At 39.9% G+C, this 25,510-nt stretch overlaps 1 protein-coding gene across 11 annotated transcripts; it reads left to right on the top strand.

The window, feature by feature from the left end:
* The first annotated feature begins 1,117 nt into the window (after positions 1-1,117).
* gpatch8 (G patch domain containing 8) lies at positions 1,118-25,510 on the top strand. Of its 11 annotated transcripts, XM_032587265.1 has the most exons (10): positions 1,202-1,244; positions 4,080-4,984; positions 7,834-7,852; positions 10,496-10,568; positions 16,515-16,556; positions 18,589-18,656; positions 19,665-19,751; positions 19,860-20,003; positions 20,265-20,401; positions 20,485-25,510. In XM_032587265.1, exons 6-10 carry the CDS (start codon positions 18,630-18,632, stop codon positions 24,326-24,328), a joined length of 4,239 nt encoding a protein of 1,412 aa, XP_032443156.1. In that variant the 5' UTR covers positions 1,202-1,244; positions 4,080-4,984; positions 7,834-7,852; positions 10,496-10,568; positions 16,515-16,556; positions 18,589-18,629; the 3' UTR covers positions 24,329-25,510. The 11 variants fall into 11 exon arrangements, with proteins under 11 accessions (XP_032443146.1, XP_032443156.1, XP_032443150.1 ...); XM_032587259.1 differs by lacking the exon at positions 16,515-16,556; XM_032587260.1 differs by lacking the exons at positions 1,202-1,244; positions 16,515-16,556 and having other exon boundaries at positions 4,080-4,157; positions 4,948-4,984.

Raw genomic sequence — 25,510 nt, 5'->3', positions numbered from 1 at the left:
GGCCCAGGTTTATCCTTTTTCAGAACAAACTCCTCGTCTCAAAGTATCAATATAATACTTCTTGTATTTAGAGTTGATTGTTTTAACTACCTTTTTGCAATCAATGACTGTCTAGGTGCTACAGTGACAATAAATAAATAAATATAGAGAAAATAAAGAAAGAAAACTATTATATGTAATAGCATTGATTTGACACAAGATGGAGGCATTATGTAGACGCATGTATGGACTCATGATTATAATTGATTTTGCTAAGCTTCAGGAATCTGATTGAAAGAAAAAACAATTTGTGTTTATATTAATCGGCAAATTTACAGACATCTCTGGGACTGACCATCACATTAAACCATCACATCTGTAGATTTCAAACTGCCTTTGTTTCCTGTTTTCTTGGTTTTCTCATTTACAGAAGGTTAAAAGGAGGGATGGTCAAGTGTTGACAATCTGGTTAGTGAGCAATGTGGGCAAACATACCACAATTGTTTTTTGAAATGTAGTCTACACAACTGTCTTATTATTATTGCAATAAGTAACGTGTTATATTTTATTGACAATAATTCTCTCATGCTTGTTACTGGGAGTTGAGCCTACATTTCTACTTTGTTATGAACTCTGTCAAGTACCAATTACAGATGATTTATATTTATTTGATTTGAGACCTCGTTAAGATTTATGTGTTCAGCACATTCATAGCATGATCTTGAAATTTACATCTGACGTTCTGCTCAGTACTCAAGTAGTCTTAAGAAATACATTTTTTATTATTATTTCTGGATGGCTTTTTACTTTTACTTGAGTAAAAATATATTGAAGTAGTGTTACTATACTTGAGTACAATTTTTGGGTACTCTTCCATTCTGATCATACTCAATATTTCAGATACAAGTAATAAAAACGGATCCGATCAGCCCATGTTGGACGTCTTTCGGGGCAATTGCTTTGTTTTTATTCACTGGATAGCCAAACCTATCCCTTTTCTGTTTTTATATTATCATGTGTATTCATGAGTGAACTATGTTGTTCAGCATCTGTTTACAAGACCTAAAACCGACCATAATCCAACATTCAGTATAGATATTAGTGACCGTGTTTCCTCTGTGTGACAGGGAAATGTTGTAGTGGGCAGAAGTGAGACATAAATCCTCCGCAGTGTGAATCGTTTGCTCACCACCAGGAGAAACTGCAGCTGCGTTCAGAAAATGGCCGACAGATTTTCTAGGTTCAACGAAGATCGTGATTTCCAGGTAATGCACATCAAAAGACCAGAGACTTTTAACGAATTTTGCACTTTGGAGTATTTTAGAACATAGGATAGGTCTTAAAGGATATAAAAACGTCCAGTATTTTACAACCAGCTGCGCGCATTTCGGCGTATTCGGTGCTTGCTAGCACTGCAAGCTAGTTTAGCTAACGCTACTTCACTGCGGCTCTTTTGACATCAGTTGTCCAAATGTCTCCGAGCTTTACTCCTGTCACCAAGGTCCAGTTTTATTCACGACACTTTCCTATTATTTGAACCATTTAAACTACTCGCCAGCAAAAATAAATATAGAATATGTACCTTCTCATTAGTGACCTTGGGTATGCTGGTTGTTTATCGAAAAATGCTAACGATGCAAGCTTTGCTAACATAAAGCTATACTTGAGCTTGCTGTTCCCTTTTGACAAGCAAAAAGTAAACAGTGCATGTTTAGAGAGTTATATTAATCTCATGCTTATAATCTTTTGGTAGAGTTGTTTTAAATTACCACAAGTTTGTACTTTGAGGGTTTTAAATAGCAAGTTCTATACCTGCATAACAATGAATTTAAAGCATTGTCTTCTGTTCTTGCTTATATGAATGAAACTGCAACCAATCGGCAGACTACCTAAATATTAACGTAAATTCGACCAGCTTCACTTTTTTAATGCAGAAATGATCATTTTACTGAAAACAAAATAGGTTTAACCCAGATATGGTGTGCTTCTTTTTTTCTTTTAAATGTTATTTTAATGTATACCAATATCTCCAAAAACTCAATAACCGAGTTTTTGTAACACTCCTTGGGCATCTTGTTGCATTGCAAATAAATAAATAAAAATGCAAGAACAGCTGAATAACTTAATTTCGCCATGGCTTATGTTTCAGCCGTTTGTCTTTTTCTGTCTTATCTGAGATCTGTGGCCACACCCAGCCAAAGCTAGACACATTTCTGGCCAGTAAAACTGTCATGCGTTTCTTGTGAGTTGGTGCTTTCTCATCGAACATTTGCATTCATTTTAAGCATTTTTTTAGTCACTTATATCGCACTACAATGTATATCCACCTAATCAAATGTTCACAACGATTTTAATTATTCTTATGTCAGTAGGAATTATTTGCTTACCTGTTTAATTGTTATCAGGCAGTCTGCAATACACAAAGCAAAATATAAAGTCCTTTCTTGCATGTTTTTATTTATTTATTTTATGGCTATGAAGTCAGGCCATACAAAATAACATTTATAATTTAATTTATTTTTTATGCTGCTAGATTCAGGTCTTGCTTAATTGATATAATTTTTTGTAATTAAAATTGTGTTATAAAATGTGTATTTGTCTTATAATTCGTACTTCCCTGTTTTTTAAATGACTTTGTGGTGATGTTTTTCCACCTATCTGCATTTGCAGTAGAACTGTGTTTTCAGCTATTTTGTCAGTAAGAACCTAACTGCTGTGTGGTCTGAATGACTCTGTTGAGGATCACTCAGGCCCAGCACAGAGAAGCTCTGTGTGTGAGATCTGCAGTGAATGCATTCATATGCTCAGCATTCAGAAAGTTTCTTCATGAATTGATGCTTGGTGCCAAGCAACGCAATATGGAAAATACCCACAGATGGTTTAGCTAATCTCTGCTGCACAGCCCAGCCCAGCTAAGAGCTTTTGCACTTTATGCTTTTTCATTGGGTGTTGCAGTTTTAGCATGTACTGCAGAAAATGCTAAGCTACGTATAATTCTGGCAGATGTTGATTGTCAGAGGATACTTTTTTTTCTCATGGCGGCAGGCAATATATGTTTACCAAGAAATGTTTATTTATTCTTGTACTGATCAGTAGAGGAAAGCGAACACTGTTCATAACATTGCAGTAGACGTTGTGCATAGTCATATTGATTATGAAACAAGTATGAGGCTTTTGTGGAGAGCATATGACATTACATAGAGCACATCATGCGGTCTAAGTAAAATGTAGAAGGAAATATGGGGGAGAAGGGAAGCAAGTTATTGATTTGTTCATGAATCAATTCATGTCTTCTCCTCTGCATCTCACCTTCTCATAATCCCAATTTTTACTTCTGTACATGTGGTGTTTGATTTCATCTGAATTAATGACAACAAATTATGTCAATATAGATTTCTGATACTGCAGATTCGCTGGAAAATGTATTTGCAAATAGCCACTGTAGTCCCACCACTTGACAATCTTCTCCTTGCAGAAAAACTTTAATGAATAATTTCACTAAATAATTGAAATGCTACCAAGCATATTTCTCTGCGAAAAGCTGTCAGTGAGGAAACTGCAAGGTAATGTACAGTACTGGTATTGCAAATAAATAAATAAAAACAGAATTTCACATAATTTGTATATATTATGTGCTTTCCAGAAGCTTTCTATTTACAATCCCTGGGGGATTTTAAAACAGTATAAACACACTTTGTAGTTGTTCTTTCCCATAAACCAACAATTGACGTGACATTTAACCAGTTCAGTTCCAAAAGAAAGCTGCAGTTGCCTTCATCCCTCTGATTATTAAGCAGACCACATATATGCTAATGAGTGACGAGACCCCAAAATCACATCCCAGACACAAACGCATTACATGAAAACATTTGACAGTATGATTGTACACAAAGCAGCCAAGAACCAAAACCTCAGATCAGTTCTCAGAAATTAGTAACTAACTTTATTTCTCAAAATTGCCTAACAAAACAGATATTTATGAAATACTATAGAGTTTGTTGTACATCAAACAACAAATTATAATTTAGTAAAACCTGATGACTGTGTGTTTTTTTTTTTTAATTTTTCATTAAGGTTAAATGTGTGTTTCAATTTCTCAGGGTGGGAATCACTTTGACCAGTATGAAGAAGGCCAGTTGGAGCTGGAGCAGGCGTCCCTGGACAAGCCTATCGAATCGGTAAGGTTGCATCCATCGTCCCTCACCACTGGACCAGCTGTGAGAGTGGATATGATTGGTCCAGGGAGGAATAAGAACCACACCTTTACTCCATGCTGTGTAGATGCATCTAGTGTTTTCTTGAACACACTTGGCACCTAACCTGTAGAATCACTCGTCCATTAATACCCTTTAATTCACTCCCACTTCTCATGACCCCGACCTACTTCATTTCTTCTGTGACATATAAAAAAACGATTTATATTCTAGATCTTTCTGTTAGATGTGCAGCCCACATATAACCATTAGTTTTTTTTCTTTGTAACAGTCTCACATTAGTCATTGTTAGTCATCTTAGCAGAGATAAATTTGAGATGGACCTATAAGCATGAAGTGGATGAAGCACTGTTATCATATTGGCTGTTATCTCAACATTGTAGCTGCTCAACAATATAAAACAAAGTAATTTGGGGGGGGGGAAAACATATTTGAATATTTCACAGCGCTTTTATTTGGAAATTCTGCTATCAGAAATGAAGCCACATTAGATTTCAGTTTAAGAAAAGTTGTATATTTAATATTTTTTGCATTAAGTAGAAATGATTATTTAGCAAAACAAGGCAGTGCTTATTCCATGTTCTTTTTTTAATAGAGGGTGCACATTAGATGGTGTGAATGGGTACATTTGTGTTTGACTGAGTGTTTGTTTATGTAGTTTTTAGAATGTACGTGTTGGTGTATAGCATTTGTATTTATAGGACAGTTATCTTATTGTACACAACTTGGGGTGTTCGACATTTCTCTCCTGCAGCGAATTGGCCCCCTATTAGCTAAGCAGCAATGACCCGGTTTGTATTTGCACGCTCTGCTTCCTTACTCCTTATCTTTAGGGTCCTTTGTAACGCTTCTTTATCTTTCTTTCTCTACTTTTCTCTTTCTGTTTCACGACTGTCGCACCTGACATCTTATTCTCTCTCTCCATCTCCCTCTCTCTCTCTCTCTCTCTCTCTCTCTCTCTTTCTTGCTCCCTCCCTTCTACACAGTGATTCGGTGTACAGTACCCTCTGTCATTCTGTGCTGGCATGGTGCTTGTGCAACTCGGACTGCATTTTACGCTGAAGAGGCATATTGATAATAGCGCAGGCAGCTCTCTTTTTCTGTCTTCCTCACTTTCTCCACCCTTCTTTCTGTCTTAAGCATTTTGGTGAGCAGGCCAAACTCAGAAGTCCTCAAAAGTACCAGGAAACTTTTTCTCAAGATTATTAATGCACTTTGTGAACCAGTCAGATAGGGTCAGCAATCCTGGATCTCAAGCTTACATTTTTTTGATAATACTGATAATACTGTTATTGTTGAAGACAAATTAAAAAGTTAACTTTGAATAGCTAAATAAAGCTAGCCAAGGTGAGCAGGTATTTCTGCAAACTTTTATCTTGAATTTGTATTTAATAATCAGTAGGAACTGTAGTACAAATATGAAACTCTACTTCCATTTCATTTACACATTATCTTGTATCTGTTTTTAGTTTAACACGTTTGTCATAACTTTGAGTGTCAGAATGAAACACTCTCCCAACCAAACAAAACCAGTATTTTGTCCATGTGGGTGGTGGAGAAGTAAGAGGACAAGTAAGAGAGAGTGGTGGCCTGCTCACCTGGCTTTACCTAGCTGTTTTGCTCCTGCGCTATTATTTGTGGAGGGGGGCTGAGGAGCATGCTGCAGCACCACACAGCTCCTCACACATCTGTGGAAAAAACAGAAGCTGAGAAGTGTCACCTTATCACCACTATCAGGTTTCCTGTTATAATTTTTTGGTGCTCTAAAACAAGACACTCTTTAGTATCAGATGTAAAATGGATTCTAAAAAAATCTGAGATGCTTTAATTGGTATAGTAAATGATAAATATAACTTTTTTTTTTTTAAGTTAGCTTAAAAAATAGAGAGCAATGGAAATGCTTAGCTTTTTACTTTTAAGCTCTTAGCCCACTAATGCAGAACTTTAGAGCTGTTCATAAGTGCTTCAACCCAGCTTTTCAGAACCCCTCCTTTGCCATTATTTGTGTGTGAATTATAGGCAGCTAGAGATCTGTGGTATTTTATTGGGATCTTTTTTAATTCTTGTCTTACCCCTTTTGGTCTTTGCTATTTTTCTCCTAACACTGTTTTGCATTGCATGTGTTAACTTGGTAGCATTAAGCACTATGTGCTCTCAACACTCTGTGTTGTTGTTGTTGTTGTTGTTTTTTTGTTTTTTTTTAACTCGGACTCATTCCTTATTGTCTCTTATCTCCCCCAGTCCCTTAAATCTATCATCCACCTTCCTCCCTCCTATTTGACCCGGTACCACAGCGATATGCAGTGGGCAGCCTCAGAGCCACAGAACATGAACACTCACAGGAAGGAAACATCTGTGAATCCCATAGAGAAACTAAATTCAAGTCAAGAAGTTACTGTACATGTTTTAAATGCGTAATGTAGTTACTGTGGCTCGATATGCTATTTAAACCATAGTTGTATGAGTCATTTTAAGTTTGTAGAGCTTAATATTGTTGAAAGTATTGAACCAAATACTTTCTCTTTTTTAAAAAGACTTATCTTCTTAAATATAAAACCACACACAGGAAAAGGCATCATTTTAATATTCAGTCATTAATTTTAGCACTACTTGATTCACTTTTTGCGCAGGCTTTAATGATGAGAACAGAAGTTATGATTGTTGAATGGTGTTGACTAAAAACCCAATTCTAACCTCAAATGCTTAAATGTTAAATAAAATAAGTGAGGGGAAAATTAAGAAATGAACAAAACAGATGATCTATCACAGTATTTGCGATAGTCTGAAGTATGTCCCATCTTTGAAATTGGGGCTTCAGAATTATAAGGTAAGTATGTTTTTGAATTGTTATATGTAAATTAGTTATTTTAATAAGACATTTCTGTTTTGTTTTTTGGGTTTTTTTTTAAAATTTTCTCAACATATTTGATAGTAGAATCTTAAACTTTATTTTTCTTGGTAAAATAGAAGGCACCCAGGCCTTCTGTTTCACTCGCTTAGCTTATTACTCCAAAGCAGTTGTTTTTGCTTTGTCTCACCTGTCACATCTGACACTGACCAGTATGTTTAGATGTCTGAACTAAAGAGACTGCAAGGAGTTAAGAGGAGCAGAGCCTGCTCTTTTTTCTGGGCCTTTAGGAAATGACAAATGTGTGATCTGTTTCTAAAGTAAAACATTTATATATATTTAGGCATGAATACATGTAACCAGGATTCTTGATCCTGAAGGTGGATGATTGCACATATTTTCCCATTAAAAGACAGCAACCACTAAATAACTACATTCTCTGAGGTCTCTAGGTGGGGTCCCCTGCATATCACTTCCCTTATCCATATCTTTTGCCATGCACTGTGCCAATGACAGCACATTGCACACTTTTATTAAAAAAAAAAAAAAAAAACCCTTGTAGATTTTTTTTTTGTTTTAACCTTTTGTTTATTTTTTCCTTTTCTCCTGTTTTAACAGTCAGTTGGTGGATTTATTGAAATGTCTGCCTTTTCTGTTTGTATACAGTATAATGTTTGTTTCAAGGCAGAGAGAGATTTGTATTTTTAAGACCTAGAGAAGCTAGCAGAATTGCAGTTGAAAGCGTTTGGTCGGTTTCTTACGTTGTGTCACGTGTGACTGTTTTTTTGACAGCCCAGTATTTTAAAGCCAGGTTCGTATGGAAATGCCTTCACTCCACTTGCACTGCTGTTGGACTCGCCGTCGTTGCTTTCATCCGTCTGTCTATTCTTTTGGTGCACTCATCTGCTGTCCCAACACCCAGCGTACACGTCATCTCTGGCCACCAACCTCCATAGAGTTCATTTTGACCTAATCTGTTTACAGTCAATAGATGCACACTGTTGCTGCCTCCAGCCTGCTCTACCTGGTTTGTTACTACATTCTCCAAAAATGATTTGAAATATTGCTTAAGATTTAATATTTCAGATTATTTAGCTGGACTGTTTTTGTCTGGTATTTCCCAGTTCATAGTTCTGAGTGAATTTTATTTATTTTTTCCCTTCAAGCAGCATATGAACCTCTGCAAATGATTAAATATTGGCATACATAATGTTTCTGCACCTCGACACTGTAGCAAATAATTAGGAGACAGAGCGAATGACGGGAATAATATTTCCCAGAAACCTCACTTAGCTTTTCAATACCGGGAAAGAATAGAAAACTGCTAAACTTTAACAAGTCATGCCTAGTTAGATGTGTTGTTTCCTCTCTGCCATGTGATGTCCAGCACTAATTACTTTTTTATCGCTTCCTGTGGAGGAAAAGATCTAAATCAAACAAAGTACACAGGGTTTGGAAAAGCATGAATTGGAGGACAAAATAACAGGACAACAGGAAGTGAGACTCTCATTTCTTTAGATAGCAGGAGGCACAAATCAGTCACATGGATTTGTTTATTCTAGTCGTCATGATATGGCATTTTATAATCTAATAGTACAGCTAACTTTAGTTTTCTCCATGAAATACATTAAGGAGAGCAAAACCTGGTGACAATATGTGATTTAAAACAAAGGATTAAGTTGAATTTCCTCCACTTGCACCATTGTGGACAGAGATGCGATGTGTGCCGTGTGTTTGAGGCCACCACTCCCTTCACATGCTCTAACCTCTTACAAACCCAGCTCACTTCCATCACCCGAAAACCCACCTTCATCATGGCTCAGCCTGCACTGTTCTGCCAATTTTCCTGACCTCTTGTCAAAGAGACCTAATCAAGCATTGTTGAGCCATCCTCCCTCACTGTGCCTGATCCATCCGATACTAACTCAGCTGGAGTTTTGTTCACCTGTCCTTTACTCCCCTTCCCCAACCACCCGACTGTATGTGTACCACTCACAGTGCGCTTACTAACACCGACGACCCTTTTTGTTAAAACAATTTAACAAAAAGCTGCATGCTTTTTTTTTGTTTTAGTTTTATTCCTTCCCCTCACTTTCTGTTTGTGAAAGTCGACGTCAGTCTCTTTGTGATTATAAATATCCTTTGTTTGGTTTGTATGTTTTTTTTTTTGTTTGTTTTTTTTTGGATAGAATGCAGCACTCTGGTGAATGTTAGACAAGCTTGGAATAGTTATAATCACAACAGAAAACACTGCTTATAAAGAAATGTCACTGTTTCTTGTTTATATGTGCTTGAGGATGTACTATAGTGTGTAGTGGTGGGATGGTCTTGCATTTCACTTTAATGTTTTTGTTACCTCGCTTACCAATACTAGTGAAATAACATGACTTGCTCAATGGCCCCACAGTGTACTAAAAAATGCTCTTGTGCATGTTTTTGAATGTCTCTCAAACTCCTTTTGCTCATTATCAGTTGTCAGATCCAACCAAGATTGTTGATTATAGGAATCTTGAGCAGAAATGTGAAAATGTGTATAGGTTACAGCAGATTTCCAAATTGTTGCTCATTGTTGGTGTGAAAATGGTTGGAATCTGACAATTCATGATGTAAATGCAGGAAGCGTCCAAAAACGTGCTCAACAGTCATTTTGGTATATCTAATGGGTTTCGAAGTACACTGTCGTCCTTTTCATCTGCACACCCACTGAGCCCTTCACACATGCATAATCAGTCCACTCTGGGCCTTGTAATGGTAATCCAAGGCCCAAAAGCTCCACTTCTGTCTGTTTCTTTTGCTCTATTTTTGTGACAGCTGAATGTCTCATGGTGCTCCCCTTGTCATGGTTACGGAATCACAGCAAGCTTGGAGTTTCTGGTCTTCATTTTGTTATTGCTAGATTTCCATACCTGTTCCGTGTCGCTTTTCTTTGTGTACGAAGATCCTGCGCTGTAGTGTGTCATATATGTATGCGTGCGATACATATATTGCCCTCTCCTTCCTCCTCCTCCTTCTAACTTCTTACATAGTGGATGTTATTTGATGTGTTTATCTTGATAATAAATGATAGTTGTTTTTCTTTTTGCCTGAAAAACGTCTTTTTGTTTTTTCAAAATACACTCATGATGTAGGAGTAAACCCTGTAGGTTGCAGACCACACAGAGACTCATGCATTTACTTAACATAGAGGCAATCTTACCCTTCAACTCAAGTCTCCCAGCCTTTTTATCCCTCTCCCCAACTGCCCTAACACTCCTTATGCTGGAGGACACTGATTGTTACACGCTGTAGGTGATGACAATAATGATAATGGTGATGGTGGTGGTGGTTGTGCTTATGATGATAGTGTGATTTGAGTGTTTTGTTTGTCTTGATGTTTTCATCCATGCCCACAGGGTATAGCTCCTCTTATTATTGGAATATTTTTGGTTTTTTTCTCCTCTCTTCTCTCTGCCAGGATAACATCGGGCACCGGCTGCTTCAGAAACATGGATGGAAGTTGGGGCAAGGACTTGGCAAGGCCATGCAGGGTAAGGATTTACTCTGAAGCACACTCATGTTCTCAGTTTGCTGGTGCCACTGAGCCACTATCTACTTTTGTTTTCTTTCTACTCATATTTTCATTTTTTTGTTTTAAACGACACCCTCCTTGATTTATTTTTCTCTTCACATCCTTTCTTTGACCTCTTCCTTTTGCCCGATTCCGGATTGGAAAAATTGTGACTAAAGCAAACATGATTCCAGTTGTTTTTGTCACTGTCAAGTTGCCATTCCCTTAAACTTGGAGATGGAAGAAAAGATTCATTAATTCTTGTAGTGGATTAAGTGTTAGAGGGTAATCCTTGTTGATTTTTTTATTTTATTGTAAACTTGTACGTTGACATCTAGTTTAACAAGAATAAAAGTTCAGAGTTCTCTCATATTTTCTGATATTCTTCTTTTAAAAAAAAAAAAAATCTTTTTCACATATTTTGCTGAAACTGCAAATAAGACATCATCTTAGATGTTAGAGTTGGTATTTTTAACAGACATTTAATGTTGTTGCCATGTAAACTTTAGCTTTAGTGTAATTCTGGATTGCATAATATAGATCACATACAAATGTATTTGAAGAATAAAGTTACTTTGTCCAACATAAACCATAAATGCGATTTAAGTGAAGATTAGATTTAAAATGCTCAAAAGTAAGGCTGTGTCACGCTGACACTCAAATGTGTGCAATCCAGCTGGTTGTAGTGGTAACTTTTTGCTCACATGCACAAAACTAAAACCAATAATAATTTATGTTGCTAGTATTAATATGACACGGCACATTAGGACCTTTTTTAGTTGTTTCATCTGCACTGAGCCGCACGTCCACCTTCACTATCAAACAACTTCAACTTCTGTAATACCTTATATTTTGATACAATCAAAAGTAAATCTCCTGCATGCAGGAAAAACCATCAGCATCCCTTTATTCCAAAAAAGTAAGAACTTCCTTGTTTCTAGAACATATTCAGAACCTATATCTCTGTAGTATTGGACATTTTGTAGGTTTCTCATAGCCTGTTTTTGTACCATTGGTGGTGGTTTTAATCTAAGTAAAACTATTCTTGCTTAATTATATGCATGCAGTTAACCATTTTAACTCAACATGCAAAGCAGTTTGTCACGTTTATTCTCTGTTATGCTGTCTAATGTTGTTTTTGTGAGACACTGCACAAGACAATCATACACTGATGAAAGATGGAAACAGCATTTCAGTTGTATATATTAAACCAACATATTGCATTGGCAGTGCTTTTGACACAGGATAAATTTTGAGATTTGAATGCCAAGTAAATTCTGAAATTCAAAGTTTTCATAAAATTGTTCAGAAAAAAGATAACTTTCCCGGGTAATTCTGAGCAGCCAGTTGATGCTCATTCTGAGAGTAAGGCCTGAAGATTAGGATGTTTGAGTGAGTGGGTGGGTTTTGGCTATTTGTTACTACATTATTAGCTCAAACCTGCTGTTTTTAAAGGATAAGTAGCAGTGATCCAAAACCCTGGCATGTTTCACAAAGCCCTTCCTTGTTTTGTTGTTTAACTTCCCATTTCTCAGTATCTTCCTTTTTTTTTTTTTTTAGAAATAATCACTGATCTTAGAAATTTACCTCAAAAGGATGCAGCTTGGCATCGTATCCAAATGCCAATCTTCCGTCTTAATGCCTAATTGGGCCTCTATTTATTTTTTTATCTTATCCACTTTCTCCACTACATCTGGTTTTATTCCAAATCATTTTAGTCTTTTCTCAGCCATCCATCATAATTTGTTGCAAAATTTCAACTTTTATTCTCCCTAAAATGTCCACCAGCAACATCTGTTCTAAATGCTAACATTTCAATTACAAACACAACTCACACTGTCAGAAAGAAATCCCACATGAGCTCAAAATATTACCACATTAAAACAGTTCAGATGAATATCCTCCACAGAGAAGCTTACTGCTGAAATGAACTAATTGTTTGTTATTGTCTACATTCTGTTGTCAGATAGATAAAACTGCTTAAGGTTTGCTCAGAAAAAGTTGGTATTGGTCCATAAAAGTGAATTTTTTACAAGCAGGAGTGTGTTTAAATTGAATGAAGACTGACATCGTAACTGAGATCTTCTTGAGACAATACAGGGAAGCCTATTGTCTGGTTGAGTGGGGTTGTTGTCTTGTTGCTGCCCAACTACGTTTTGTTGATGTACATATATAGCCTTAGTTTCTTGTGTCGTCTCAAAGGTATTTTCAGCATGACTGGGGCAAGTGAACGGATTAGACCTGGAAGCTGTTTCATTCTGGGCAAGCTGACAAGTGCATTGAGGCCAACAGCACAGCAGAGAGAAAAAAAAAATTCCATCCATGGTTATTTCCATCCGGCCTTGAAGAGCCGAGTAGCAATATATTTGAAGTGATAAGATGAGCTTTGTTTGGAGGAGAGAACACATCGCAGGGGATGACTGTGCTCTTGTTTGTGCCTCTGGCAGAACTCACGTGGTTATGTAAGCATCCTACATTGTGGGCAGATGAGACTGCAGCAAATTGTGTCCAGTTGTTGTGTAGGAATTAGTGGCCCTGCTTAGAGACCGCTATCCTCTCCAACTTGTGAGTAAGCTCCCATACTAATCACAGCATCACATCTCATTGAAGTATGCTGGATAATCATGGTAATCTTCCTCCTCTTTCCTGTCCTCCTTGCCAGAAGAGACAGTTGTTGACATTTGAAGTTAAAGCATTGTCCCCTCTTTACGTTTTTTCACTGTATTGACTTTGTTCTTGTTCTTCTTTTGTCCCTTTTTTGCCCCTTTTAGGTAAGGTTTGTTGGATCCCTTCTCTATGTCAGTATGCATGTGTGGGTGTGTTTTCTTTCTCCCACTCTGCAGTTGACCTAAGTGTAACACTCCTTTTACAGTGTATCATAGGCTAATGGCCTCGGTCAGCTTCTTCCTCTTTGCTTCATAATCACTAAACCTTTATTTCAATCTGCTTAAGAGAAAATGCTTCGATTTGTTCCAACAATCAAGATCCATGTGAAATCAAGGTAGATTTAGGAACCCATGATTCATGATTCACATCCCCTAGAATCATCATCTCCACATATTTTAGATTTTTTTTCCCTCCCTCTTTGAGTTTCCGTGGCTGCTGTTGAAGTAATCTGATTGGCTGTAACCACGGCTCAGACTCTGAATGGCTTGCAGTGTAGAAAAGTTTCCCCCCTCTGCTTGTTTACCTGTTTCTACCTCTAAAACAGTGAAAGTCGTGTTTGTATGTGCGTGGTCATTATGTGGGACTGAGATGTGTGTGTGTCTGCTACTTACCGGGCAATAGAGTCGACTTACAGGGAAAACCTCTCCACCTTTTTACACTCCGAGTGTCTCTGTCCCCATGGTACAGACTTCCATCCTCCCCCCGTTTCTTTGCCCCTCCTGCACAGCATGTTTGTCCAGAGGTGCGCTCCTGCTTGCCTCAATCTCTTACTTACCAGAGGCTTTAAGCAGTGTTGGAGGTAGGATGCAGAATCACAATGTTCAATAAATAAAAACAATGTAAAACTAAAAAAAAACTGATCCATAGTTGTTGTTTAAATCCTCCATTACACCTATGGCATTGCAGAAATGACTCTAAACACTGCTCAAAGCCTTGCTGGCTATTCTTTCAGGTACGTTCCTATGTTTCATGTTTTTATTTGTTGTGGGGTTAAACACATCCCAGACTGAGCTTGCTGGCTCTAGACTAGCCAGGACGAAGGATCTTGAGGAGAGGTCCTTTCTGGGCTGACAAGCATAGGCAAGGCAAAAAGCTTAGAGGGGGAAAATTGTGCTCTTCCCTAGAAGCATTTGTCATATTTTAAAAGACAGCTTAGTTGATTTAGGCACGGGTCAGTTGTTGTTATTAAGGTCAATGTTCTTAAAAGCAAGTTATAATTACTTTTCCTTTATAGAGTTTTTGTTGTTTAAGGTCCTTATTGTGGTATACCAGAGAACGCCTCTGAAAAACTGATCTACATGGCCAAAATATCACAAAGACGAGCTGCATCTGGTCATTTATAAATTACAAGTGGAGACAGCAATGTCCTGCATCGCTGAGCTTTCAGGAATGAAGCCAGTGCAACACGACAGGTGTGCTGAGACATTGACAACAGCACCTGCCCATAAAATCTGTTGAAAATCTCTCCATACAGTACTTTTTATAACAATGATGGTAGAGGAACAGGGTTTATAAATCTGACCCGAGGAGATGCTTGGAATTTAAGCTTTTAAATTAAACTACCAGCTTGTCACACAAACTATGTTTTATCACTGAATCATTTCGTCAAGCTAAAATAGCCAGCGGGGCTGTGGCTACCTCACATGGCGAGTCAGGGTCATAACAGAGAGGAGCAACTTCAACCCTTAGAGCTTTAAGATTAAGCACCTGCATAATTAATATAAACAGTATTTATTCTTTACTAATACTTCTGTAACACTTTTATATTAACTCTGTAGTTGTGTATAGTAAACCTACTACATCTGCAAGAGTTGGCTCACAACAGGCAGATGTTTCCTTCAGAGACACTTATTGTTCAAAAGGAGACCTGTTATAGAAAACATTGTTCATGTTGTCAGAACTGGCACATGCTTGATTGAGACTAACCAGTGCTGTCTTCCATCTCCCACATTCTGCTGCACACTGCTGAGCAGCTGGCGTTTGCACTTTTCCCCCTTGCTTACAAGAAAGAAAAATTAAGATGTATGAACATATTTTTAATTGACTAAAGTCAGTTATGATGTGAAACTGTCCTGCTTATGTTAAATACTAATTCTAATAAAAATAAACCTGACTGAGTGATTTCACCTGATAGTGCTTGGAAATACACTTTTTTTTTCTACAACAGCAAGTTAGAAGCAGCATCTCTGCTGAGATGTCTGCAGACTGGCTACCTGAGCTGGTAGCCCAATTTATTATGTAGTACATGCTTGTTGTAATCTATTTCACTTAGGGATGCGGCAATATAAAAATTTGAGTCAGTATCTAATATGAATATTGCTGTTATGGCACCTGGTGTTGTCACTCTGACATTGCTTCTCTGCTTCAGTAAAACACCCCGCAGTCTTGCCCTGCATCGCTGTCACTGTCATATGAGCAAACAAATACCACATTGCCAATTTATTATTATTATTTTTTTTTTCTGATTTTTTTTTTAAACGGGTCATATTTGTTTTATATATTTAAGTCAATACAGTTTTGCAATGGAACAATTGTATTTTTTCCCAAGCTTCTCATCTTGTAAGGATGTCCTGCTGGCCCGTGCCTAAATGTATTCGATACTATTTTAAGTTGGGGGAGAGTCATCCAGTAATCTCTTTATAAAAGGGTAAATATGTCTTAATAGGCATACATAGGATACGTTGTTTGACGTACTGTCGCTGCTTTTTCCCTACAGGTTGTTGATGATCAGTAATATAGAACTTCCTATAACCTGAATCATTTATCATCGATTCTTGTTTGCCATTTTAGTGTTTTTCTGTGTTTTATGCTGCCTGGTTTTTGATATGCAATACACCTCTCTATGTAGGGAAAAATTTAATTCAAAATGTCTTGGTACCATTTTATTTTAAAGGTAACTTGTTGATCTGTAAAACGAATAAATGAAAGTTACTGGTCACAACATTCAGTAGTGGAAAAGCTTAGGTTTAGGGGATGGTAGTCTGGCTTCTTGGGTTACATTTTCAGTCAAAATGCACAACAACATCACTTTAGGGGCCTGGGGACTTGGACAAGCGGTTTGAATGAGTGGTGAGAGGAGATTCCTGTAAGCACCTAGCCCTGAGTAAAAGGACAAGGTGGGTGGGGGTGGGCGGTGACTCACGGAAGGCCCTCTGGTAATAAATGCCCTGAAGCCCCATTACCACACACCCAACCCCATCTGCCCTTCTCTGTGTGCCTCAATCTTCCTGCTTAACCAATTGGTGTTTCTTTTTTACAGCGATTTGATCCTGCCCATGTTGTGCTGATGGTAAACTTAGTGGTAAATGTTATTTTATCCCCCAATTGAATTGTTTTGTTTTTTTGTTTTAATTCCTCCCATTATTTTCATTTTCCTCTCATCAGAGCACAAATGCTACATAGGCTTTCAATTCTCTCTGTCCTAGTCCTCATTCTGCTGCTTGTATATTACCATGCATCTGTATTACTCTTAGAACATTGTCATTTTGTTTTCAGTTTTTTTTTAACCTTGTGATTCACACCTTGTGATTTTAGCTGCACATTGTTTTTTGTCTGGTCCTTTTTGTTTTACACTGGAATGGGGTAATGCTGGAGGTATTGTCACTGTGTAGAAGGACTGGTGATAGTTTGGGATGATTGTAATCGGTTATGAATCTTCAGTTCTGGGCCTTGCTTGTGACTCAGTTTGGACAGACCACTGCAGTGGCTGGCTAACACCAGACTTTTTTTTCTTCACTGCTCTGATGCTGTTTGTGAAAGACTGTGAAACCACACATCTTTCGATAGACTTGTGTTCTCAATGTCACACAAACAGCCGTTCCCTCTTAATTCCTCCATTTAAATAAGGCACTGAGAACCATGAGGTAAGAGGAAGATACTGGTATAAAACTGTCCAACTAAGAGACACTGCAGTGGGACTGAAAGTCCAGGCAGGCAGAGACATGTTACAATGTCCATGCATCAGCGATTTCGAACGAATAAGTCATTGGGCTGTTCTGACTTAATTGCCTAAGGTGAGCACAGGAATGATGCATAATTACATCAAACGTCTGTCTTACCTTCCTCAGTTTAAGAAGGAATCTACTTCCCTTTCATTTTAGAGGCATGCATTTCAATTTGGAACAAACCCGTCCAGGGTCATATTTTTAATAATCCCAATGGCATGCCTAGACATCTGGAGGGGAAAGAAACAATTGTGACTATATTGGAGGGAAAAAAAAAACTGAAACCAAACTGAATTGAAGTCGCCATCAGTAAGATTGGTTTTTGTATCTGGCTGGCATCAGGAGCAGCAGACTAGTCCAAATTCTTTTTCTGCTTTTTCTTTTGAGATTCCCCTGTCTTTCTTTCTTTCTATCTTTCTACCCATCTATCTGTCTGTCCTCCCCTTTCCTCCTCCTATACTCATCCCCTCATGTTTTACCAGGTAAGTATCCCCTTCCCTTGCACTGTCAACATGGCGACACCTGGCCTGTGACGTCACTCTGCTGTAGTTCAGTGCTTGTGTCTTTATTTATTTATTTTTTTACATTCTCTCTGCTTTGTTTGGCTGATTATAAGTGGATTAAGCAATTTGTGTCAATCTCTAAAGTAGTTTTGATTTTTAAATATTTCATATCTATAATGTTTCATTCTGTTTTGGTTGTCTTTTGGTTTTATTTTTCTAAAGTTAATTTCTTTCTGTTCTAGCTCTTTTCACAGCTTACGTAGTATAACTTAAGTAGATAGGAAATTAATATTTTGACGATGGAGAACAAAAAGGGGGCCTGGAAAAATCAAACTGCTTTGTACCTCATGACAGTAAAAAGTGTTTGTTACAGACAGTCCTGTTATAGATGAAGCAATTGGCTTAATATACTTGTTAGGAGTTCCTCTCCCATGAAGGATTTAGTGATGAAGGCATCTGTTGCAATCTTGCCCAATACCATATTTGGGTACATCACTTCCTTATAAACTTGGCTTTCTGGTTTAACAGGACTTTAACACAGGGAAGGGGGGGAGGTGCCATTTCAGTGTAGAAAAAGGCCTTGTCTTTATTTAATCCACCAGAAATTTATCAAAGCTACAAAGACTCTAATCCACCTACAGTGCCTACTGTACAAACCAACAGCCACATTGCAACTTTATAAGTCACGTTTGTTCAGGAGTTGGCTGTAGTAAGCTGTGAGAATGGCTGGTGTTTGGTTCACTGTAGCTTTCTGGTCTCTTTGCACTTTCAAGGCAAAAATTCTCTAACCCCAGCACCCTGTGCTCTAAAAGCAGGCTGTCTTCGAGTTAGTGTTTGGTCTCCATCTCAAAAACTCAAATAGTCTTCTCTGTCTCTTTTGCCTCAGGACGCACCGACCCTGTGCCCATTGTTCTTAAATATGATGTCATGGGGATGGGCCGAATGGAGATGGAGGTAAGATGCTGAAGTTATCCATTTGACCCCATTTAATGCTCATGTTTATATTTATAAGTTGTTGAGGAAAAATCAGACAAATTTACTTGGATAATAGCTGTGAGAAAGCTATTGATAATAACTATGACATCAGTGGTTATTTGTGTAAGATTGATTAGAATCTCATGTCCTGCTGTAGCTGATCCCAAACCAACATGCTGGTGTTGATTCTCATTCCAATCTGTGTTGAAAAAACTGAGAAACAACATGAGCTGCTTTGCTGTGAGTCATCTGAATAAACTAGGTTGCTTGTTATTTTGTTATGTCCTCAGTTGCAAATGTCATTCTGACACCTAAATCTAAAGCATCAAATCCTTTTTATATGACAAAAAAAACTATAAATCCCAAGGAGCACCATGCACAGATAAGCTAAATTTGACTAAAGCTCAGCATTGTCTTACAGAGTCCAGCAGATGCAAAAGGAGCACTTTGTAAATTATTATTCCAGATTTGTCAGTGCTAATTACTTACTGTATTGCATGCCTCGTGTTATTTGTCCTCAAAGATTCTGTTGGGGGGCCAAAAAAAACAAGTCATCAAATTTATCTTTAAACACCATGGTTATGCAAAAAAACTTATCACGTTTTAGTGACCTATTTCCAATCTTTAGTTTTGCTCAGTTTTGACCTACTGATGGTGATTTTAGCCCTTCAGTAAATATGTAGACGGTTACATCCTTCTGTCTGCATCACTGGCATTTTTTAAATGTCACTTCCAACCCTGGGTTATGTTTGGCCTTTACTTCATCTGCATTTACACAATTAAAGACAGGCTTAAAATTTATTATGTCTTCTCTACGTTAGAAATGTAGAAAAGTCAGCATGTTTTGGATACTACACAGCAACAAAAATTAGCTCCATACCATTAGTCACTTGCCATTTTTGTCAAACTTATAAAATGGCAGACTGCTATTGTTGACTCTCAGACTGTTTTCTGGAGGTGCTGGAATTTCTGTGTTTGTCCTTTTAGCTGGACTATGCAGAGGATGCCACAGAGAAGCGGAGAGTGCTTGAAGTGGAAAAAGAGGATACAGAAGAGCTGCGGCAAAAATACAAGGTAAAGTCCTTTTTTTTTTTTAATAATTATTTAACATTCATCAAACAAGATGATCGCTTGTGTGTTTTATGATCTTCTTGAAAGTGACATGTTTCTTACCAAATTCAGGACCAGGTGGAAAAAGAGAAAGCTATCGCAAAAGCTTTGGAAGACCTGAGGGCGAATTTCTACTGCGAGCTTTGTGACAAGCAGTACACTAAACACCAGGAATTTGACAACCACATTAACTCGTACGACCATGCCCACAAACAGGTAATTTTTTTTTAGTCTCTGAAACAGAACGCTTCATCAGTAAGATAAAGTAGCAGTTTTCAAGACATCTCTTTAAATGGGATGGAAATGGGTATACGTAACAGTTTGCTGAACTTTGATTACCATCTGATCATGACACAAACATGAAAAGACGACGTGAAGAAATAAAAAATCTGATCACATTCAGTTGCCACACATGTAAAATGGAATGACTCAAACACCAAATACATGTTTTTTTTATTTTTTTTATATATGATGCAGAGGTTAAAAGAGCTGAAGCAGAGAGAGTTCGCTCGCAATGTGTCCTCCCGCTCTCGGAAAGATGGAAAGAAGCAAGAGAAGATGCTGCGTCGACTGCATGAGTTGGCTGAGCAGAGGAAACAGGACAAACAGAACCGGTATGATCATATCACCGCAGTGCCCTCTGCTGGCCTTGAGTCATTGAATCCGTGTTTAAGATTATTTTTATCTTGCTTTTTAGTACTCCTGGAAGTGGCCCCATGTTCAAAACAACCACAGTTGCTGTTGACGGTGAGAAAGAAGGAGATGGGGATGGCGTGCCACTTGAGAACCCCATTTTTACAGATTCCATTATTGAAGGTTCACCGTCAGAGAAAACTGGCCAATCTTCCCCAAAGCCCAGCCCAACTATAAATTTTTCTCTGGGGAAGAACACATCCACATCCTCATCTTCATCTCCAACCCCTACTGGCGCATCAAAAGTCAGTGTATCATTCTCTTTTGCAAAGAAAGCCCCAGTAAAGTTGGAGACTGCAGCTGCTGTGTTTGCTGATCCTGGCGAGGAGGCTGTGGAGGAAGAGGAGAATCAGGAAGGGGAAAAGGCTGGAGGACAAGAGGAGACATCTGGCTGCAGCACAGAGAGTCCCAGAAGAGTACCTGAAGGAGATGAAGGAGGGGAGAAAGGTGGTGCAGCTGGGGCAGAAGATATCCAGCAGCCTGATGATGGAGGCTCCTTGGCCTCGACTTTGAACAAACTTAAGATGATGATGAAAAAGGATGAAGGATTTTGTGGACAAGAACCACAGTACTACCATTACGTCCCACCAGCTCATTGCCGTGTAAAGCCCAACTTCCAGTTTTTGTTGTTCATGAAGGCTTCTGAGCAGTGCCAGAGCAAAGATGATGACGATGAAGATGAAGTAGAGGAAGTTCAGAAATCTGAAGAAAGCTCTGATCCAACAGAGTCCAAAGAAACTGAGTGTAAAACTGAACAAGAACAAGGTGAGGATGTGTCAGCAACTGAACCAGAACCATCTCCTTTGTCGCCTAAGGTGAAGACGGAGGACAAGATCTCTTCTTGTGAGCAAGAGACGGTTTCAACTGCTCCCACTTCTCCTACTCAGAAAGCAGAGAACACACAGAGCACACTCGATACAAACACTGGTCCAAAAGTCCCAATGGGTCCCTTCTTCCCCGTCCTGAGTAAAGATGAAAGTACCACTTTGCAGTGGCCTACGGAGCTTCTTGAATTTACAAAAGCTCAGCCTTCACTATCTTACAGCTGTAATCCTCTCTACTTTGACTTTAAGCTTTCAAGAAATAAAGGACTGCGTGGTGGGAAATCAGCAAAGTCCCTCAAGCCTGGAGAAGAGGCTGATGACAAAGGACAAGTTGTAGCTACTTCAACAGCTGAAGCCACTGAACCTGAAGCATGCACTGATAAAGAGACACCTGAGATGAAGGAAAATCCCAGCCAGCCAGAACCCGATGAGCAAAAACCCACGACTGCCAGTAGTAGCACGAAAAAGAAAAAGAAGAAAAAGAAGCATAAGAAATCGGGAAAGCATTCAAAACGCAAAGGAAAAGAAAAAGAAAAAGATGCAGCTGGTGATGCAGAAGAGAATATGGAGGCAACGCAAGAAAAGCCTAAAAAGAAGAAGAAACACAAACGGAAAAAGAGCAAAAACAAAGCTCAAGATCAAGAAGAGGTGGCAGGTGATGACAAAGAAAAAGTTAAGCCAAAGTCTGAAGATAAAGCTGCTGGTTCCTCTGTTCAGTCCACAGCTGGAAGAACAACAGGAGCAGAGCCAGGTAAAAGGAAACGCGCTGCAAAAGAAGTGCCTTCTAAATCTGGAGCAGAACAAGGAGGAAGTGGAAAAAATAACGACAAGAGCAACTCCTCAGAAGATCACGGTAGCTCTAAAAGACAAAAAACGGACTCGAGCGGATCACAAAACGCATCATGTTCTACCTCTGCTCAGAAAAGTCCAGGTCACGGTAGACCACCCAGCAGCGAGAGCGAGGAGGAAGGTGGCTCCAACACCCAGCATTCACGTCATCACAGGTCCAGCCCACGGGAGCAGCGGCGCCACCACAGCGAAGAGTCCAGACGGTCCCACAGCCGCTCATCAAGGCGGGGAGAACGACGCGGCAGCAGCCGGCGGCGGCATCGTGGCCAAACCTCCCGCAGTCGCTCCTACTCCAGCAGTTCTGGGCGCTCCTCAGCAAGAAGTAGCGCCTACAGTCACCGCAGCCGCAGTTACTCCGACAGCTACAGTGACTACAGCACGGAAGGCCGCCGACGGAGGCGCTCTAAACGTTCATCCGACTCAGAGTATGAGCGGCGGGGCAGTCGAGGTCGCAGGCGATCCAGAAGACATCAATACTCCTCTTCATCCTCAGATGATTCCCGCTCTCGTTCTCGCAGCTACAGCAGGAGGAAGCGGCACCGGCGGCACCACCACAGCAGCTCGAGAAGCTCCAGCAGCTGGAGTCGCAGCACCAGCACAAGATCCTGGAGGCGAAGCTATAGCCGGAGCCGAAGCTCAGCGAGTCGCTCCTCCAGTTCCAACAAAGGCTCGCCTCACCGACGGAGCACCAGGGGTCGGGCAGACAGCGACACAAATCGCAGAGACTTCAACCGCTCTCGGATTTATCGCTCGCAGTCTCCCCGCACGTCATCGCGAAGCCTCAACCGGAGCCACACATCCACTTCCCAGACTTTGAGGCCAGTCGGGTCTCGTGATGCAGGGGAACACAAGAACATGCTCACAGCGCGGCAGCTGCTCGAGAGGGTACAGTCCAAGAAAAGTTCAGAGGATTCTGCCTCCGGAACGAAATCTGGAATTAAGATTAAGGATCCACCACAGGGTTACTTTGGTCCTAAATTACCACCAGCCCTGGGAAGCAAAGCTATGTTGCCCCTCTTTGGTAAGCTGCAAGCAGGGAAGAAACCGTTGATTCCCCTAACGAGACCCGATGAGGGAGAGAAATCAGGAACGGGGAAGGGTTCTGAAGCGGATGGAGAGGTTATCCTAGTAGAACCTATAAGGGAGTTCCCCCCTCCTCCACCACCTCCAGCGCCACCAGTGCAGAAGGTCGAGGAGGTGCAGCAGAACACAGCGACACAGGAAGAGACACAGCAGCAGTCAGCTACAGAAGAGCAAGTACACCAAGAACCACAGCCACTCTTTGAACAAGATCCTTCCATGATTATGCCCCAGTATCAAGCAGATCCAGGTCAAGACCCCTCCCAGAACCCCATGATGGAGTCCATCATGCCTGAAATGCAGCAACAGCAGCCGGTGCATGGTTACCCCGTTTACCACCCCTCCAGCCTGGAGGAAGATGGCATCGAAGCGGAGGAGGATGGCCTGGCGCCATTGGAGAGTCAGCCAATCACGTTCACGCCAGAGGAGATGGAGAAGTACAGCAAGCTGCAACAGGCGGCGCAGCAACACATTCAGCAGCAGCTTCTGGCCAAGCAGGTCAAGGCTTTCCCCTCGGCTGCTGCTGCCGCCGCCGCCGCTGCTGCTGCAGCAGCTGCTAACTTAGCCCCGGCGCCCCCTCCACCAGCCCTGCAGCAGATCCACATTCAGCAGCCAACCGTCTCTGTCGCCTCCGGCACATCCATCACCACTGTCCAACACGCCATCCTGCAGCACCACGCAGCCACCGCTGCTGCAATGGGCATCCACCCCGCACATGCCCACCATCCTCACCCTGCACATGCTCAGCTAGCGCAGGTGCATCACATTCCCCAGCACCACCTTACTCCCATCTCCCTGTCCCCGTTAGGCCCCTCTCTTGGTCATTCTTTGGGACACTCTCTGGGACATGCGGGGCTTATTCCTGCCCACCCAACAGCCTTCCTGTCTGGTCAGCCTATTCATATTATCCCTGCTTCTGCACTTCATCACACACCCTTGGCTCTCCACCATGTCCCGCACACAGCCCTCTACCCAACACTATTCGCACCTCGGCCGTCCCAGGCTGCTGCAGCAGCGGCTCTCCAGCTACACCCACTTCTGCACCCAATATTCTCAGGACAGGACCTCCAACACCCGCCTAACCACGGCTCTTGAGTGACGATGGATACAAAACAGGATGTAAACACTTAGAACACTGACAGAGGTCTGCGACGATCTTGATTTAGGGATGGGGATGAAGTCTTTGCATCAGTGTATAGGAAGTCAGACACGTTGTAAAATCACAGTTTTACAATCAGACTAAAGTGGTCATTACGTGTTGCAGCCTGTGTTGGTTAAAAAAGGTGACACTAGCATTTTAATATTGGTTTGTTTGGATTTTTAATTTTTTTCTTTTTCACTCATGTTTCCTGTTTTAAAGGCAGGTTCATAGTTGTAATGAGACATTCTGTTGAGATTGTCTTATAAACCAATTGGGTCTGCATTCTCAACCTCACTAACCACTGGAGTTTTTTTTTTGTTTTTTTGTTTTTCTCATTTATGCGGTCATAATCTTTGCTAAGTTTGGCATCCAAGGAGATCCATAATGGTTGAGATTATATAGAGGATCATGATGAGACAGGACATAGATTTTGTTACAGAAACTAACAACTTCACCTCTGTTTTTGTGATGGACTCAATGATGTGACACTTTTCCCCATATAACTACCTGCTCTTTATTGAATTCTTGGTCTCAAAATAATTTGTATTGCTGTAGTTTGTACATATATCAGTGTGTAATGTGAAGAAGCCAGCTATTGACTATGAAATAGCTATGGTGTCTAAACTGGTATGACGCTGTCACAAAAGAAGTCCTCTAAATTTGCAGAAATGTGGCAGAGGTTTAAACATCTCTAATACTCTGAGGCAAAACTCCTGTTTTCCCATTGGAGGGTACGTGTGAATGAATTGCACTGAAATCTGTACATTGGGGTGGTGCTTGGGCATCATGTAACAATAAGATTGTAGTATACTGCAATAATTGTATTTTTATTTTTAAATTATTTTCCAAATGCTCTTCAGAAGAAGAGCTTTGTTTGGCTTTTTTCTGTAATTTTGTAAATAAAAATGCTGTAGATTAACCTATTAACATTCTGAAAAGGTTGACACTGCTGTTGGTAAAGCAGTTGAATTACAAGTTAGTTACAACATGGATATGTGTTTTATCAAGGTTGGTTCTTAAAATGCTCCCTCTGAGGATGGCTGGGATCCCAGACAAGTTATCTGTCAAAAAACAAAAGTTGTGACTCTTGTATTTTTAAAAACATAACTGTTTCAACAAATAAAACTTTGAGTCCA

This window comes from Xiphophorus hellerii, chromosome 16, assembly GCF_003331165.1.
Source record: "Xiphophorus hellerii strain 12219 chromosome 16, Xiphophorus_hellerii-4.1, whole genome shotgun sequence".
Lineage (NCBI taxonomy): Eukaryota > Metazoa > Chordata > Actinopteri > Cyprinodontiformes > Poeciliidae > Xiphophorus > Xiphophorus hellerii.
Note: the sequence above shows the minus strand (reverse complement) of the source record. Positions and strands in the feature narration are given on the sequence as shown.